The sequence below is a fragment of the Herpailurus yagouaroundi genome, unplaced genomic scaffold, assembly GCF_014898765.1.
Source record: "Herpailurus yagouaroundi ecotype Mexico unplaced genomic scaffold, PumYag 208, whole genome shotgun sequence".
In the NCBI taxonomy this organism is placed as follows: Eukaryota; Metazoa; Chordata; class Mammalia; order Carnivora; family Felidae; genus Herpailurus; species Herpailurus yagouaroundi.
In genome coordinates, this window is record NW_024412439.1 from 2,049,220 (window position 1) to 2,065,527 (window position 16,308).

Below are 16,308 nucleotides of genomic sequence, written 5' to 3' on the forward strand. Positions count from 1 at the left end.
CAAAGCCCCAGGGGCTGTGGCTGCGCAGAGGGCAGGAGTGGGCACAGGTCCTGTCCCCTGGGTCCGTATATTCACCCTCTGAATGTAGGGATGAAATCACCGCCCCAGGTGACAGGTGAGGTGAGTGGGTGCGGCCCCCAGGCAATGACCTGCCTTCCGGGCCTCTCGGCTTCCTCCTAAGACAAGGAGAGTAGTGCCTGACACAGAAGAGCTCCGTGTTAGGGAGAGGTTCGTACCAAACAACGCGTGCCGAACATGGTGCTTTGGTTTTACCCATTTTTTAAAAATTTTATACAAACGGAATCCTATAGTATGTGTATTGTTACTTAGCTTTTTCCTTTTTTTAATTATTTTTATTTATTCATTTATTTTATGTTTTATTTATTTTTGAGAGAGAGAGAGAGACAGATAGAGTGCGAGCAGGGGAGGGACAGAGAGGGAGACATAGAATCCAAAGCAGGCTCCAGGCTCCGAGTTGTCAGCACAGAACCCAATGCGGGGTTTGAGCCCATGAACCATGAGATCACGACCTGAGTGGAAGTCAGATGCTCAACTGACTGAACCACCCAGACGCCCCTCTTTTTTTTTTTTTTTTTTTTTTTTTTTTAAATTTTAGAGAGAGACAGCATGAGCAGGGGAGAGGGCCAGAGGGAGAGAGAGAGACTCTTAAGCAGGCCCCACACTCAGCACCAAGCCCCATGCGGGACGCGATCCCACAACCCTGGGATCATGACATGAGCCAAAATCAAAAGTCAGACGCTCAACTGACTGAGCCGCCCAGGCGTCCCGGGACCCAGCTTCTTTATAATTCAACATCATGTTTGTGAGATTCTATCAAACTGTCATGTATGGGGTTTTGCTCGTTTCAACGCTGGGTAACATTCCAGCTCCGGACAGAGAATGAGGACGTGGTTCACTCTAGTGCCGATGGACACGTGGGTGGCTTCTCCTTGGGGGACCCCCCGATGGGGAGACTATGCGCTCTCTGCTACTCTCGTCCAAGCTCCGGCCCCCTGTGCACACACGTTTCTGCTGGGTACGTGTCCGGGGCGTCCCGCAGGGTACACACACACTCGGGCTGAAAAGAGAACGCGGGGCCGTCTCCCAAAGGGGTCGTGTCACCCACACACTCCCGCCCGTGACTGGAGTTCCCTTCACACCACATGCTCACGAAGCTTAGGATCTTTCCTCCAGCATTCTCCCCTGAGCTATTCTGGTGCGTGGGCTGCGGCACCTCACGGTGGCTTTTAATTTTTAACATTTATTTATGTTTTTTAGAGAGAAAGAACATGAGCAGGGGAGGGGCAGAGAGAGAGGGAGACACAGAAACCTAAATAGGCTCCAGGCTCCGAGGTGTCAGCACAGAGCCCCACGCGGGGCTCAAACTCACAAGCTGTGACATCATGACCTGAGCCCAAGTCAAAGGCTGAGACGGAGCCACCCAGGCGCCCCTCGCGGTGGCTTTCATTTGCATTTTCCTTAACTGTAATCTTTCTTACTAAAATAAAGCTGAGGCCCTGCTCCGTGTCTTGTCACTAGATGTCCCCTTTTGTGAAGTACCCGCTCAGCCTCTTGCCCGTTTTTCTACCGGATGGATCTTTTTCTCATTGACGTGTAATGTGTACGTGTGTGAATTCTGCGGCCTGTCTTTTCGGGCCAATTGCTGTCTTCTGATGACTAGAAGCCTTTAATTTGAATATGGCCAAGTCCCTGGATCTTTCCTTTAAAAAGTCCTTTGAAGGGGCGCCTGGGTGGCTCAGTCAGCTAAGCGTCTGACTTCAGCTCAGGTCATAATCTCACAGTTCATGAGCTCGAGCCTCGCGTGGGGCTCTGTGCTATCAGCTTGGAGCCCACTTTGGATCCTGTCCCCCTCTCTCTCTGCCCCTCCTCTGCTCGTTGTCTCTCCCCCTCTCTTTGAAAAAGTCTTCCCTTCCCTGATCATGGCTCTAGCGTCCTAGGCTATCTTCCTGAAGCTTTACTACTTTGCTTTCACATTTCCATTTACGCATCCGCCTGGAGCTGACTTTTGTGTATGTGTGGTAGGATGCGGGGACCCGGTTTCTTTCCCTGTGCATATCTGACTGTCCCGGTACCTTTTATCAAAGACACCTGCTTTCCCCTCCTGCTCCACAGTGCCCTTTGTCACAAATCAACTGTCTACGTAGGCTTAGGTCTGTCTTGGGGCTCTCTCTGGATCTGTCTGTCTCTCCATGTGCCAGAACTATACTTAGTTATTCTGCTTGAAAATTAAATTGAAGCTTGATGTGTGGTGGAACGAGTTATATTTTGATCTTGTAAGGAATTTCTTTTTAAAATGCCATTTTCGATTCACTGTTTATGCACGTATTTTAGTTATTTTTATACAGAAAGCCACTGGCTTTTGTGTGCCCATCTCATATCCAGCATCCATGGAAGCTTATTAATTCTATAACTTCTCTGTAGGTCATTTTGCACATTCTTTAAAACAATTTGTTTACGTTTATTTATTTGAGAGAGAAAGAGAGTGGGCAGGGGATGGACACAGAGAGAGAGAGAGAGAGAGAGAGAGAGAGAGAGAGAGAGAGATTGAGAATCCCAAGCAGGCTCTGCACTGTCAGTGTAGACCCTGATGCAGGGTTCAAGCTTATGAACCGTGAGATCATGACCTGAGCCTAAACCAAGAGTCAGATGCTCAACCGACTGAGCCACCCGGGCGCCCCCATTTTGCACACTCTACATACACAAGGTTACCTGTGAAGAACAATTTTGTTCTCCCTAATTCTTATGCCTTTTGTTTGTGATGGTGCCAGCAGGAAGGAAATTTCACTTAGGAGAGGTGATATTTGCTCTAAGTGTTTTATTTAATTTTTTTTAAATTTTTTTTTAAATTTTTTTTTCAACATTTATTTATTTTTGGGACAGAGAGAGACAGAGCATGAACCGGGGAGGGGCAGAGAGAGAGGGAGACACAGAATCGGAAGCAGGCTCCAGGCTCTGAGCCATCAGCCCAGAGCCCGACGCGGGGCTGGAACTCACGGACCGCGAGATCGTGACCTGGCTGAAGTCGGACGCTTAACCGACTGCGCCACCCAGGCGCCCCCGCTCTAAGTGTTTTATAGAGAACCTTCATCAGGTTAAGAAAGTTTCCTTCTGTTCCTAGTTTGCTAAGTGTTTACCACGAATGGATGTCGAATTTTATCTTGGTTTCTTCATTTATAGGGATGATCGTGACTTTCCTTCTTTTTAAAGCAGTGAATCACACTGGTTGATTTCAGATGTTCCACGTACAAGCTTTGTATTTCTGGAATAAACCGTACTTGTTCAGGATCCCCCTTCCTTCCTGCTAGATTTGGCTTACGAATATTTCGTTTGGGACTTTTTGCCACCATGTTCAGGGTCTGGAATGATCTGGAGCTGAGCTGCTTCTCCCTTCCTCCCAGGGTGCAGCACCTCAAGGTTTCCATCCGAGTTGTAGGGATTTTTTTATTCTTGTGCCCCGAACCCAGTGCAGCTGTCAAAAGTCTCAGTCAGCCCAGTCACCTCTGGTGGAGTCAGCAAATACTTGCAGGGGTGATGTGAGTGGGATCATGTCTCTAGATTTTGTTTTCTCCCGGCTCTTGGCCTGGTAAATCTCCAATACTTGGCCAGCTCCCTGAGGCCTTCAAAGAGTTGTGTTTGTTTTTGCTTCTTAGTAGTTTATCCACCTCTCCTAGCTTTCCTCAGCAGCAGGAGACTGCTCCATAATCCAGAGCCCCGTTCCAGGAAGCCTATGGAATGGGGCGCCTGGGTGGATCCGTCAGTTAAGCGTCCAACTTTGGCTCAGGTCGTGATCTCATGGTTCGTGGGTTCGAGCCCCACATCGGGCTCTGTGCTGACGGCTCAGAGCCTGGAGCTGCTTCAAATTCTGTGTCTCTCCCTCTTTCTGGCCCTCCCCCACTTGGGCTCTCTCTCTCTCTCTCTCTCTCAAAAATAAATTAACATTAAAAAAAAAAAAGCATCTATTGAAGCATCTTACTCATGGACAAAGACAAGATGCAGTCCAGGCAGCCCTGCTCCGGACCCTCTGTACCCAGTAAGCCTAGGCCCCAGGCCACACGAGGCAGAAAGGCCCAGACTATGAAATCAGATGGACCTGAAAGCCAGTCCACACTCAGCTCCTAGCTATAAAGTTGAAGGCAAATGACATCACTTTCTGTGTCAGTTTCCTAATGTGGGAAAAGAAATGGAATGCAATCTGTCCACCACATAGGATTAGGAAGCTAGGAAAAGCACACATGGGGGGAGTATTCACAGCCCCTTTGGAGCGACCCCAGACTTTGCACACAGTAGGCGGTTATTAAGTGAGAGCGAATTCAAACTACTGGACAAGGCAGATCGTAAACACTGCAAGCAACGAGAGCGCTGGGAAGGAGGCCAGAGATGGCAGCGGGAAGGGGTGTCCCAGGCAGAGGGGACTGTACGAACCAAGCCTCGGAGAGGTGACTCGAGGGATGTGCACAGGAGGTGTGGACGGCTCCGGCCTGGCCGCAGCACAAGACACGATCGCAAGCTGAGAGCCTCGCAGGCCAGACCGCCACAGCCATGGACACCAGGCTGTGCCCTTCCCAGCCCCAGAGCTGTCCAAGGCGCAGGCTGGGGCCTCACCCGATCGGCTCTGGGCTCCCAAAATGTCAACTGCACAGCATGTAGACGAACTGGGGTGGGGAGGTGGGGGGAAGCGGCCAGGTGTCAAGAGAGCCCACGGCAAGGCTGACATGAGGGTCCCGGAGGTGGGCAGCGGAGAGCCGAGAGCGGACAGTGGTGGCAGGATGAGGCCCGGACTGTCCTGGGGGCGCCTCCCCGTCCCGGTCCCCGCAGGGCCCCGGGGACTCACAGCCGTAGGGGTTGGTGCTTTTAAAGGTGACGTCGATGGGGAAGTTCCACACCAGCGCCTGCCGCACGTCTCGGCTCTTGGATGTGATCTGTGAGATGCCCTCCTCCAGACCCTGTGAGCACAGAGACAGTGACAGCCTGAGCTCCAGCTGCCATGCACGCCCCTACCTGGGTGGGCAGGCGGGAGGGCTGTGTCCTTCCCTTCTGCCCACATGCTAACTTCCCAACAACAGGGTCTGCGAGGTCACGGAGCAGCTCCTAGGTCTCTCCGGGTTTTATTTCGTTCGAGCTTGACGGCCTGGAGCCAACTGGGCACAAGCAAGTTCTCCCCTCGCCAGCCCGAGGAACCGGCTCCAGCCGGCCGGCCCCTCGGATGTCACCGATTTCACCCCGACGCTTCCTGTCGGGGCACAAGTGTGTGCGATTTTCCCCATCACCAGACAGTCCTGCCCTCCTTCTTCCTCCACCCGTCAACCCGTTCGATGCTCCCTGCCAAGCAAAACTCCTTGAAAGGTCTGTCCGTTACTCCCTGGCTCCAGTTCCTTCTCTGCTTTTCTTTTGAGAAGCGACTTCAGTCTGGCTACAGGCTCCCACTCTACCAACGTGTTTTTGTGGCGTAGCACCAGTGACCCCAGCATCGCTGTATCTATGGACACTTCTCTGTCCTCAGTTCACCTGACCCAGTGGCAGCGCTGGACCCGGCCGATCGCTTCCTGACACACTCCCCCTGAGTGGTTTCTGGGACACAGTACGTACATATGTCTTTGGGTCTTTCCTCCTCACGGGAGGGGTGGTCCCCACTGTTGCTCTCAGCACTTGCTCCTTTCGTGTGGGAGCGTCCCGGGGCTCCGTGTTGGGACGCTCCTCTAACCGGCACTCGTGACCTCAGCCATCTCGGGGCCGCCAACGTGGTCTGGGTGTGGCTGATTCCCAGACCCGGGTCTCCAGCCTGGTCCTTGCCTCCGACCTGCAGATCAGCACGGCCCCACCCCCAATGCCCACCCGGCACCTCCACCTGGATATCTAGTGGGAACCTCAACACTTGCCGGGCTGAGTTCTGGAAAGTTCTTCCAGATCTGCTCTCTCTAGTCTTCTCAATCGAATGGCAGCTGTGCTAAGTGCCCAGGCTGGAAAGCTTGGTGCTACTTTTAACTACTTTCTGTCATGCCCCACATCTGTCCGAGAGGAAACCCCGTTGTCTCCCGTCTTGTTCGACCACCTGTCATCACCCCCCCCCGTGCCGCGCCTTGTCCATGTGCCGTGTCTGCTCCTCTGTTTCTGGTAACCGTCCATGGCGTCCCTGCTTTGGCCCTTGCTCCCCTGTCTACTGGGAACACAGAAGCTGGAGGGAGCTTTGAAAAACACAAGACAGGTCACTTTCCCTCTGTTCTAGACTCTCTGAGGGGGTCCCAGGTCACCCCGAATGAGGCTGTGGTCCTCACTCTGACTTACCGTGTCCTCCAAGGCCTGCCCTGTCTTCGACACCCCCTGCTTCATCCCCAGTCACTCCCCTTCCTGCTCATGCTCCTCACTGGCCTCCCTCCTGCTCCTCAAGCACACCAGGCGCACCCCTGCCTCAGGGCCCGTGCGCCGCTGCTCCTTCGGTCTGGAAAGTTCTTTCCACAGACTTCCGCATGGCTTATTCCCACACTTCCTTCGGGTCTTTACCCAAAGTTACCTTCTCAGGAAGGCCTTCCCTGGCCATCTGATCTAGATTCCAGCTTCTCTCTATCCTGCACACCTCCCTGCCTGACTCTACTTTCTCCTTGGCACTTTTCACTAGAACATACTAGAACACTAGTACTTAGTGTCTGTCTTGCCCACAAGAATGGGCACTCAACAAAGTCTGGGACTCTTGTCTGGCTTCGTCCACCACTGTCTCCCCGTCACCCAGAAGGCTGGCAACAGTTATTCACTTAGGGGGTTAACAGAAAGTAAGTATTGTCACATCGCCGTGCAGAGGAGGAGACAGGCTCGGCGAGGCTTCGACAAGTGCTGCACACAGTAAAGTGTGGAGCGAGCCGACATGGTCGTCCCAGCCCATCTCCTGGTGGAGACAGACTGTTCCCAGGGAAGTCTTGCAAGGACAGCTTCCGTTCTGCCTCCTGACTCCCCAGAGTCCTCCCCATGAGCTAGGAGAGGCCAAGTGATGAAGGGACTTGCCCAGAGGCTCCACAGGGTGGCTACTTCCAGGCTGGCCCTCTGGGGCCTGCGTGCCCACGCCACCCATACATGCCTCCTCGCTGCCATGTGCAAGTTCCCGGGGTGAGGCTCGCGGGCAAGCGCGGCCTGGATCCGGGAGCCCGCCCGTGGCTGCGTCCTCCACTCCAGCTTTACCAGGAACAAAGTCGTGTTTTAGAACCCCCCGAACTCAGTGTCTACCTCTCAGTGCGTTCTGAACTGGGAGAGGGAGGGATGTACGATGGACACCTTGAGAAACCCCAACAGTCGTGGGGGCTGTGAGTGAGGGAGGCCCAAGAGCCCAGCTTACCGCCGTGGGGGCCCAGTCCTGGCCATACACAAAGCAGTATTTGCAGTAGAGATCATCATACTCAGGAAACTGTGGAAACAAACACACACAGGTTCTGTTTACAGGGACTCGTGGTGAAGCTACGTTGGCCAGGTAAGGGCAGGTAAGGCCGTGTTGGCCAGGTAAGGGCGGCTGACGGGAGTTCTGAACACGGGGTGCCTGGGGTGGCGTCTAAGAGACAGCCGGACGAGGAGTTCGGCAGAGGGGCCGGGGCCCGAGATGTGGGAGTCCAAGGGAGAGTCCCTGGCTGCTCCTGCCCTCGAGCCTTTGCCCAGCCTCTGCCTTCCGTCTGACATGCCCTTCCCATTCCTTCATCTGGCAGACTCCTGTTCGTCCTTCAAAACTTACCTTCCAGAGAGCCTGCCCTAACCTCCAGGCTGTTTCAAGGGCCATCGCCTCGTGCTGCCAGCCCCTGGTCCTTCCTTCCGTCAAAGCTCTGATTGCCTGTGTTTATTTCTGCCAACCCCATCTGACTGCGAGCTGAGAACAAGAGTGATGACGTTTTGGTGTCCCCGATGCTTGGCACGAGGGTAGGCATAGAGAGGAGGTCTAAGGGAATGGTGAAGTGAAAGGTCTAAGAACCCGGATGCTAGCGGGACAGAGAGCAAACACAGGGCTGGAGTTCAAGGCCTGAAGAGGGGGAGGGGCCCACAACTGAGTGGGAGGCACAGTGGGGGTGGCAAGCGGGCTGACAGTAGAGGTAGTTGTGATGCTGCCCAGCCAAAGGCCCCTACGGGGACAGAAGAGGAGCAGACAGTCTTGGGCACTAGGACCAAGGCCACCGGGTGGGTGCATGGGGGCATAATCCCAATGAAACAGGAAGGCAAGAGACACCTACTAAGAGATTGTGGCAGGGCTTTGCCCAAACCATCTCACTTAATCCTCACAAGGATATAATCAACGCCATCTTCCAGCAGCCTGGAAGGGTAATGCAGCAAAGCTCTGGCACAAGACAGACCGGGTTCAAATCTCAGCCTTGCCACTGCCTTTGGGCAAGTGTTCCCCCATCTGTAAAATGGTGGTGTTAGTAATACCCACCTCCCAGGACTGTTGTGAGGACTGAATGAGCAGTGCTGGGCGCCAAGTCTGACACATAAGGAATACATGGTGCGTATATCTCTGTGCGTATATAAATATGACAAATGGTTCTCAAGTGTAGGGGGATGGAGGGTAGCGTCTCCTTCTGTCAGACTGGACAGACTCTCCCTGGATCTTTCCACCATCACCATCGTTGTATCGGATCGCCTAAATCACCTCCATTCTAATCCAAGTTTAAGGATTCGAGGGCTCAGAGTGCGGAGCACTTGAGGACCGAGGCCCAGCGTGCCGGTCGGGTCTCGGCTCGTCCCGTTACACCCGCGTTAGGCTCCTGCCCGTGACTCAACAGAGTGGACACGATCCGAACCAGGGGTCACAGGCTCGGCCGAGCGTGCCCTCGGTACCAGCTCAACCTCTCGAGGTCTGTTTCCACACGCGCAAGTCGGGCCTGAAGACTCCGCCAAGCCTCTCAAGGGCTGGTTCCCCTCCCGCGTCTAACCCAGGAAGAGAGAGGCTCACGGGAACGACGCGCCTCTCCGGAGCCACACAGCAGCCCGGGAGATCGCGGGATAGGCCCCGGGGGGAGACAAGGGGAAGGCCGGGCAAGGTCCACGGCCGCTCACCTGGGCGCTCTCCACCTGCCCGTTGACCATGAGTAGGAAGACGCTGGGACCCGCGGCCGCCATGGCAGGCTGGGGGCGCCTGGAAACGACCCAGGCTGCGCGCGGGGTTGCTAAGAGGCGCCGGGTTGCCCTGGAAACAGACGGCGTGGCGCATGGGACACATTTCTTGGGAGTGGCACCTTCGCGGAGGCGAGCATGTGTGAGACAGTGCGCAGGCGCAGTCAGCGGCTGCTGGTGCGAGGGGCGGGGCTTTGGGGGGAGGGGCTCGGCAGTCCCACCCCTCTCCGGGGGGAGCCGGGACCGTCCACGCAGGCTGGGCGGGAGCGTGGGCCCGTTGTGTAGAATTCAGCCCCGCCGTCCGATCCGGTTACACCCGCAGGGAGTGTGTATCCACTCGGCCTCGGCGCTGCCCACCCCGAAGCGCAGAGGCCCGCCCTGACTCAGGCGGGCCAGGAGCCAAGTGGTGCAGATGCTCTCCGCCACGAGATGTCGCTGTGGCGCTACCTGGAGGATGGCGGCCAGGGCGTGCGGAGGAGCGATCCTGTTGCGCGACCACCGCGTGTCGCGTGTCGCAGGCAACGCTCGAAGGCCGCGAGTCAGACGAGGCTCGGGGCCGCCCGGGTTCTGGAGAGTCTCCAGCTGGGGCCCAGCAGCGCCCAGCGTCAGGTCAAGGGGATGCCCCTTTGGGGCTTTTGAGGTCCTCGCCCCCCAAGAAGTTGTGTAAACAAACTTGGGAGGGACCTCCAGAAAACTTTAGTCCAAGCCAAGGCTCCTCAATGTGAAGGGGGGAAACTGAGGGCCACGGAGGGGCAGCACCTGGCATCCCAGTCATCTGGCCGTAGGGGGAAGAGTGAGCCAGAACCCATGGCTCTGCCTGATTACTGTTCAAATAACAGTGACTCCCTGGCCGTCCTGCGTAGGTCATGGTTTCTGTTAACACAGCAATCCGATCCTTCTTAGCACCTACTGTGGTTTGTATTTGCACATTTATTACTGTCAATGACTCGGGCTATTGCTTGCCTCCCCTCCTCTAGACAAGCCCGCCTGTTGCCTGAGACCAGGGGCCCCACTGATCCTGTGTTCTGGTTGCCTGGCACATAGGAAGCACTGGTAACATTGTTGGATGAAGGAATAATTGTGAATACATCTCAATTACTCAAAGAGGAAGCAGATCCAGAGAGGGGAGTTTGCTGGGAACAGTCACAGAGGCAGGTAAGTAGCCGGATCAGGGTTCAAACCCAGGACTTCACAGGCTAAAGATCCTCACTGCCTCCTCTGTCTGGTCCCAGGCCGGGCCCAAGGACGCTTCTTGGCCAGGGTGGGAAAAGTGGCATTAGAGACCTTATCTCTGATCCAGGAAATGAAGGGATGCACAGGCCTGTAGACTTCTGGGAGGCCAGGCCCCCAGCAGGGACCCCAGGTGATCACCCCCTATAGCAGCCAGCTGTTAGCTTGGAAGCAGACCAGGGGGCTCCCATCAGACACCTGTGCGGGAGAGGGAAGGAGGGGTCAAAGCCAGCAGGGACCCACTGACCACTCCCTGAGAGGCGAGCAGAGATACCTGATTAGGGGAGGGGGCGGGGGGAGGCAGCCAGGGTTCCCACCTCTGACAGGAGATGCTGGGGAGGCCAGATGGTTGGGGGCCCCAGTGCAACACACAGAGCTCAGAGCTCGGGTGGACTTGGTCATCCCCCCTCCCCCCATCGCTCACACCCTCTTGCCAGTTAAAATGCTTTCTCCCACAAATTCTACCACTCTTGCCTGACCCTTTCCTCCTTGTGGCTCTTGAGGCTCAGTGTTACACAAAAGTCAGTTTTTAACAAAACGCTTGTGTTTTGTCAGATAACCAGGGGCTGTCCAGCGGTTCAAAACCTGGCTATGTCAAAGGCTGCCCCACATTCAAGCAGGACCTAAAGGGGAAGTCTCCCCAGGGGGTGGGAAGCCCCTAATCAGGGGTGCACATTAGCTGCTTGCCTGGGTGTTATGGAATAGGAGACCCTGGGAGGATGGCCAGCCTGGCTCTACCGAGTCTGGAGGCATTAGGAGGGGCTGTAGGGGAGGGCACATCTCGGGGCCTGCTTGGGCCCAGCTCGAATCCTTACCTCCAGTTCAGAGGGGCCGGTGGGGGGCTTGGTGCACTGGGAGCCCTCAGGCAGGCTGGCCTCTGGGTCAGGACAGTCAGGGTGGAGGCGAAAGGCATCTTTGCAGGTGTGGATACGCAGTGGTCTCAGCGGGACACTGTGCAGCTCTCGGGGTGGGATGTAGGGATCTGCTGGGGGCGGGGGAGGGTGGGGGAGGGCTGCGATGGGCGGACCCTCAGCCAGGACTGATATCCGGCAGGTTTGCACCAGCCCTGCCCTGCCGGTTGGCACACCGAAGAGTTTCCCTCCCTGCCCCAAGTCTCCCTGCCCTGAACCCAGTCCTGAGCTTCCAGTCCTCCCTGACGCTCCTCACCTCCACCTCCCTCTGCTATGGCTCCATCCTTCCCTGCATTCTCACGGTGCTCCCAGGGAAGCTTTAAGCCTGGGGAGGAGGCCAGGAGCGTGCCCAGGGCCAGCCTTTGGGGCTGGGAGCTGACTCAGGCATAGTGGAGCGTCCCTGCTCACCCTCTCCCCTGCATGCTGGCATCTTTGGTGCTGACCATTGGCTGGCCAGAGCCAGGCTGTTCTCCGGGCTCGGGGACTGTGGGGATTAGTGCCCCCGCAGGTGCCCCAATCTCCACCTTGGCTGTCTGCCTCGCCCAGTCCAGCGCCCCCTGCTGCCCTCAACCGTCCCAGGCACCTATTCCATCCTACCGACATCAGCCTCAAACCCTTGGGCCCAGCAGAGCAGCCGTGGGAGGAAAGGTTGGGGCCGGGTGGCCAGAGGGACCGGCTGCACGGCGCTGCTGAGAGGTGGTGGCCTTGCCAGTCGAGCCAGGGCCAGGCCACCGGACGCAGAGCCCTCACTCCCTCCTGGGGACAGGAGCAGCTCCTCTACACGGGAAACGCTCTTGCAACTGTCCAGCACCAGGCGGTCTGGGCCCAGGGTCACTCTGAACTGGGACCGAGGCCCGCTGTAGAGATCAGGAGGTAGTGAGCCTGAGGGGCCTCCCCTCTGGAGCCCCCCTCCACCACCCTCCCGGGCCCTGCACCCACCTGCCAAAGCAGCTGGCTCCTGCGAGCACCCACTCTTGGGAGATGAGGACCCCCTCGCAGCGGTAGCGGGCATCCAGGAAGATGCTTGCCTGCCAAGGCCACGCGGCCGGGCCCTTCCTGCTGTTGGCCTCCGCCGGCCTGATTCCCGCACCTCAGGAAATGAGGCCTCACAGCTCCGCTCCGGGACCCCCACACCCGGCGGGGGGGGGGGTCTGGCGTTCATTTCTTTCCTGTCTGACCCGCCGCCTTTCCACCCAGGCCCCTGCTAACCTCTGCAGCCCCAGATCCGACCTCTTGCCCCCTCCCGCCCGAGGCCAGGCTGCCTGCGATGCGATCCTGTGTGAGCTGGAGAAAGCTACCTAACCTCTCAGGGTCTCAGTTTCCTAGTTCCACCCCGAGGGGTCTTGTGAGGATTAGAGGGAGTAATGTAGGTCAGAGACTGGGCACATCATCTCCGCCCTGCCCACCGAGAGAACTCCTATTCAGCCTTCAAAGCCCACTTTTGTGAAGTCTTCTTTGCATGCCTGTCCCCAGCCCCTCCCCATCTTCCCTGTGGGGAAGCTTGCCTCACCTTCCTGCCCAGAAGCTCAGTGTAGGTGGGTATTCAGCTCTGCTTGCTTTTCTCTCAAGATGGGGAGCTCACTCATTGCTAAGGCAGCTGGGCCTCATTTAGGTGCCTTCACCCTGTCCATGTGGTTTGACCCTCAGGATCTTCAAAGGTCAGGCCCCATCCACGTGGAGCTCCTCCCTGGAGGCTACACACCCCCCACTGCCTGTCCCCATGTCTGTCCTGCACCCGAGTTCCTGTTACTCGAACCCAAGTCTGGGTCGGCAGTTTTAAGAGAACCTGGACTCTCAGCCCTCCAGGGATGGGTGCCCCCCACCCCCCGCGGAGGCCACCTCCTTCACCCTCTATCCCCAGCCCCCTTCCCGCAGCCTCTTACCAGACAGGAGCAGCAGCACCGGGACCATTTGCATCGCGGGCCCCGGGTCTCGTCCCCACCGGGTCTGGCCTCCTCCCCGCCAGCCCAGGACCTTTAACGTCTCCAGCGTCCCCTCCCCACCACCCACACAAGGCCCACGTCACCAGGCAAGGGGGAACTGGCCTGGGAAAGAGGAAGCGGCCATGGCAGGACTGGCAGGGGGCGGGCGTCCTGGCAACAGACCTAGGCCCATCCTGGTGACCGCAGCAGGGACTCACATCCCGCCCTGCCTCCGGTCTCAGGTGGAGAGGGCAGCTGGCCCGAACCCACAGCAGCACTGATAATCCCAACCCCCCCTCTGTTGATGCCCCAGCAAGCTCTGGGGCGCCCACACCGAGGGTTCCCCACAGCAACTCCACGAGAGCCGTCCTGCCACCTGCCAGTCCCTGTTACAGATGGGGAAGTCGAGGCTCAGAGAGGTGAAGTGATTTGCCGAGATCAGTGTTGGAAGCAGAGTTGGATTCAAACCAGAGTCTGCGTGACTCCAGATCACCACATCCTTCCCTCTCACAGCTCTTCTCGGTCTTTCTTCCTGGCTCAGGCGCTCTCGGCTCTTCACGCCAAGAATGCTTGTGGGCTCCCCGCCAGATACAGCACAGGCCAGACCACAGCTGAATCCCCCAGGCAATGCAAAGGTAGGCCCTTTGTGGCGTGTCACGCCCCTCTGGCCCCTCCTGTGGCTGTCCCCCTGCCCCCCCCCGCCGGCCCCCCAGCCTCACGGTGCTGGACGCCTGCATGCACACCGCCTTCTTACAAATCGTATGTATTTGTTTTCGCTGAGGTGGAACTCACATAACCATTGTTTAAGTTACAATTCAGTGTACCCCAGTGTCTTTGCACATGCTCTTTTCTTCAAGCCTGGAATATCCCTTCCGCCTTTGCTGCCTGAAAGCTCCTTACTGAACCTCAAGATCCAGATCAATGTCCCCTCCTTCACCCTGCCTTTCTTCTGTTCCCCTGCCCCATGTTGGTCCAGGGGCTTTCTCTGGACCTCTCAGCCCCCCAGTCACAGCCCCACCCCGAAAAGGCTGTGGTCTGACCCGGACTCCCAGACCACACTGAGAACTCTGTGAGTGCCCGTGGAGAGAGGGCACCTTGGAGCCACTTACTAATTGCTTGTGGAATGACTGCATGAGCGAGTGAATGGGTGGGAGTCTTTGGGGGATACTGGAGGGGGTAGGGCTGGAGCCTTAAGGTTCCAGCCGCAGCGGGGAGGTGTAGATTCAGGAAGGGGGAGAAGAAGACTCGGGGACCCCAGCCTCCAGCAGCATGACAGAATAATCGGGTCTGGGGCAGAGCCCGACATAGAACAAAGGGCCCTCAGTTTCCGTCTCCAGCCTGTCTCCGCTTTTCAGTGTGACCCCGGGCAAGTCATTGCCTTACTCAGGATCTCAGTGTTTGCATTAGTAAGAGAGGGGCAATGCCTGGACTATCTCGTTCTCCTGTTGAGTCATGGGAAGGGCTGGGGGGGGGGGGCTTCCTGGCCCCTCCAAATCAACCTCCGCGACTGGGGCATGCCCTCTTAACCCCTGATGTTCAAAGGAGGAAGTGCGTGGAGTGGCTGCTTCCAGAGTTAACCAGCAGAGGGAGCTGTGGAGAAATGTGTCACACAGTCTTGGGTTCTAATCCAGACCCTGCCCCTTAGTAGCTGTGTGAACCTGGGCTGGGTGCTTAAGTTTTCTGAGCCTCAGCTTTCCAGGCACACCTGTCTAGTGGGGCTCAGTAAATGGTAGCAAGGGTCTCCACTGTGAGGATGGGGATGTGATTGGCGTCCAGGTCGCTGGTAGACAAATGGAATTGCTGGCCAAATTCTGGAAAACACTGTACGTCTTTTTTTTTTTCTTTTATGTTTATTTATTTTTAAGAGAGAAAGAGAGAGAGAGAGACAGAGCATGAGCAGGGATGGGGCAGGGAGAGAGGGAGACACAGAATGTGAAGCAGGCTCCAGGCTCTGAGCTGTCAGCACAGAGCCCGACGCAGGGCTCGAACTCACGAACCGTGAGATTGTGACCTGAGCTGAAGTCAGATGCTTAACCGACTAAGCCACCCCCGTACCCCAAAACACTGTAAGTCTTTAAAAACCATCCATCTGTGGGGTGCCTGGGTGGCGCCTCTCTGTCTCAAAGATAAATAAACATTAAAAAAAATGTTTAAAAAACACATTCGTCTTTAGGGGTGCCCGGATGGCTCAGTCGGTTGAGCGTCCCACTCCTGATCTCAGCTCAGGTCTTGATCTCGGGGTCGTGAGTTCAAGCCCTGCGTTGGGCTCCACAAATGGGCATGAAGCCTACTTAAACAGAAAACCATTCATCTTTAATCCGGAGGAAATAAACACGTCGGCCGAAGCCAGGCAAGTTACATGAAGCATGTTCACATGTCGGGCACATGACACGTAGGCCACATGTAACAGAAAACTCATTTGGGGCTTACATACATGGAGGTCATTTGTCTCAAACATACAGTCCAGAACTGACAGGGCGGCTCGGCTATGCCATCAGGGACCCAGGCTCCTTCTATCTTTCTGCTCCACGTTCTTAACATGTGGCTTTTGTCCTCATAACCACAAGGTGGCCGATTCCGCTTCGTTCCGGGGAGACTTTGTGTAGGATGTGACATCCCATACAAACCACTGATTGGAGGAGGGCTTTCGGACACAACCCATTAGCCAGAACTACTTGACAGGGCATGTCTAGCTGCAAGGGAGTCTGGGAGCTTGAGCGTTTTTTTGTCCAGGCTGCCCAGGATAGGACAGCAAGGGACAGGGCAGTTAGAATGAGCGTCGCATTAGCCAATTCTTCAATCCCAGGGTTGCTTCTGTTGATCTTAAGCGTATCTCCGCATCTAGCTTTTGTTTTCCTCCGTTGAGAGACACGGCCGCCAGAAGTATTTCTTTGCTTCAGGAGAACATGACTGTGTGGGCATGGAAATAAGGGAGTAACGGATCAAGCTTTGCCTCGGGCAGTTGTTGTGGATGGGGTGGTATTTGGAACATGGACTAACTCTTGTGGCGTGGGCACCCACTGATGCAATCAGATGCCCAGTAGCTCAGAACATGCTCGACCAATCCGCGTGGACACCTGTTGATGGGCCGGATTGCCTCATGCCGGCAGAATGCCGGCCCCCGCGGTAGGTGTTTCGATCCACGG

At 56.3% G+C, this 16,308-nt stretch overlaps 2 protein-coding genes across 2 annotated transcripts in view; both read right to left on the reverse strand.

Annotated features, from left to right (window-relative positions):
* Positions 1–9,685, reverse strand: part of B9D1 (B9 domain containing 1) — a 15,806-nt gene extending 6,121 nt beyond the window's left edge. Inside the window, exons 1-4 of the mRNA XM_040452927.1 lie at positions 9,043–9,685; positions 7,343–7,411; positions 4,853–4,964; positions 4,269–4,673 (exon numbers count right to left, since the gene is read on the reverse strand). Coding sequence (XP_040308861.1) covers positions 4,269–4,673; positions 4,853–4,964; positions 7,343–7,411; positions 9,043–9,105 — 649 coding nt within the window. The 5' untranslated portion in view covers positions 9,106–9,685. The remainder of the gene's footprint in view (positions 1–4,268; positions 4,674–4,852; positions 4,965–7,342; positions 7,412–9,042) is intronic.
* A 324-nt stretch (positions 9,686–10,009) lies between these two features.
* Positions 10,010–16,308, reverse strand: part of LOC121015740 (serine protease 33-like) — a 15,522-nt gene continuing 9,223 nt past the window's right edge. The window contains exons 2-5 of the mRNA XM_040452928.1: positions 12,180–12,330; positions 11,838–12,097; positions 11,145–11,311; positions 10,010–10,527 (exon numbers count right to left, since the gene is read on the reverse strand). Of these exons, the coding sequence (XP_040308862.1) occupies positions 10,474–10,527; positions 11,145–11,311; positions 11,838–12,097; positions 12,180–12,330 (632 nt within the window). The 3' untranslated portion in view covers positions 10,010–10,473. The remainder of the gene's footprint in view (positions 10,528–11,144; positions 11,312–11,837; positions 12,098–12,179; positions 12,331–16,308) is intronic.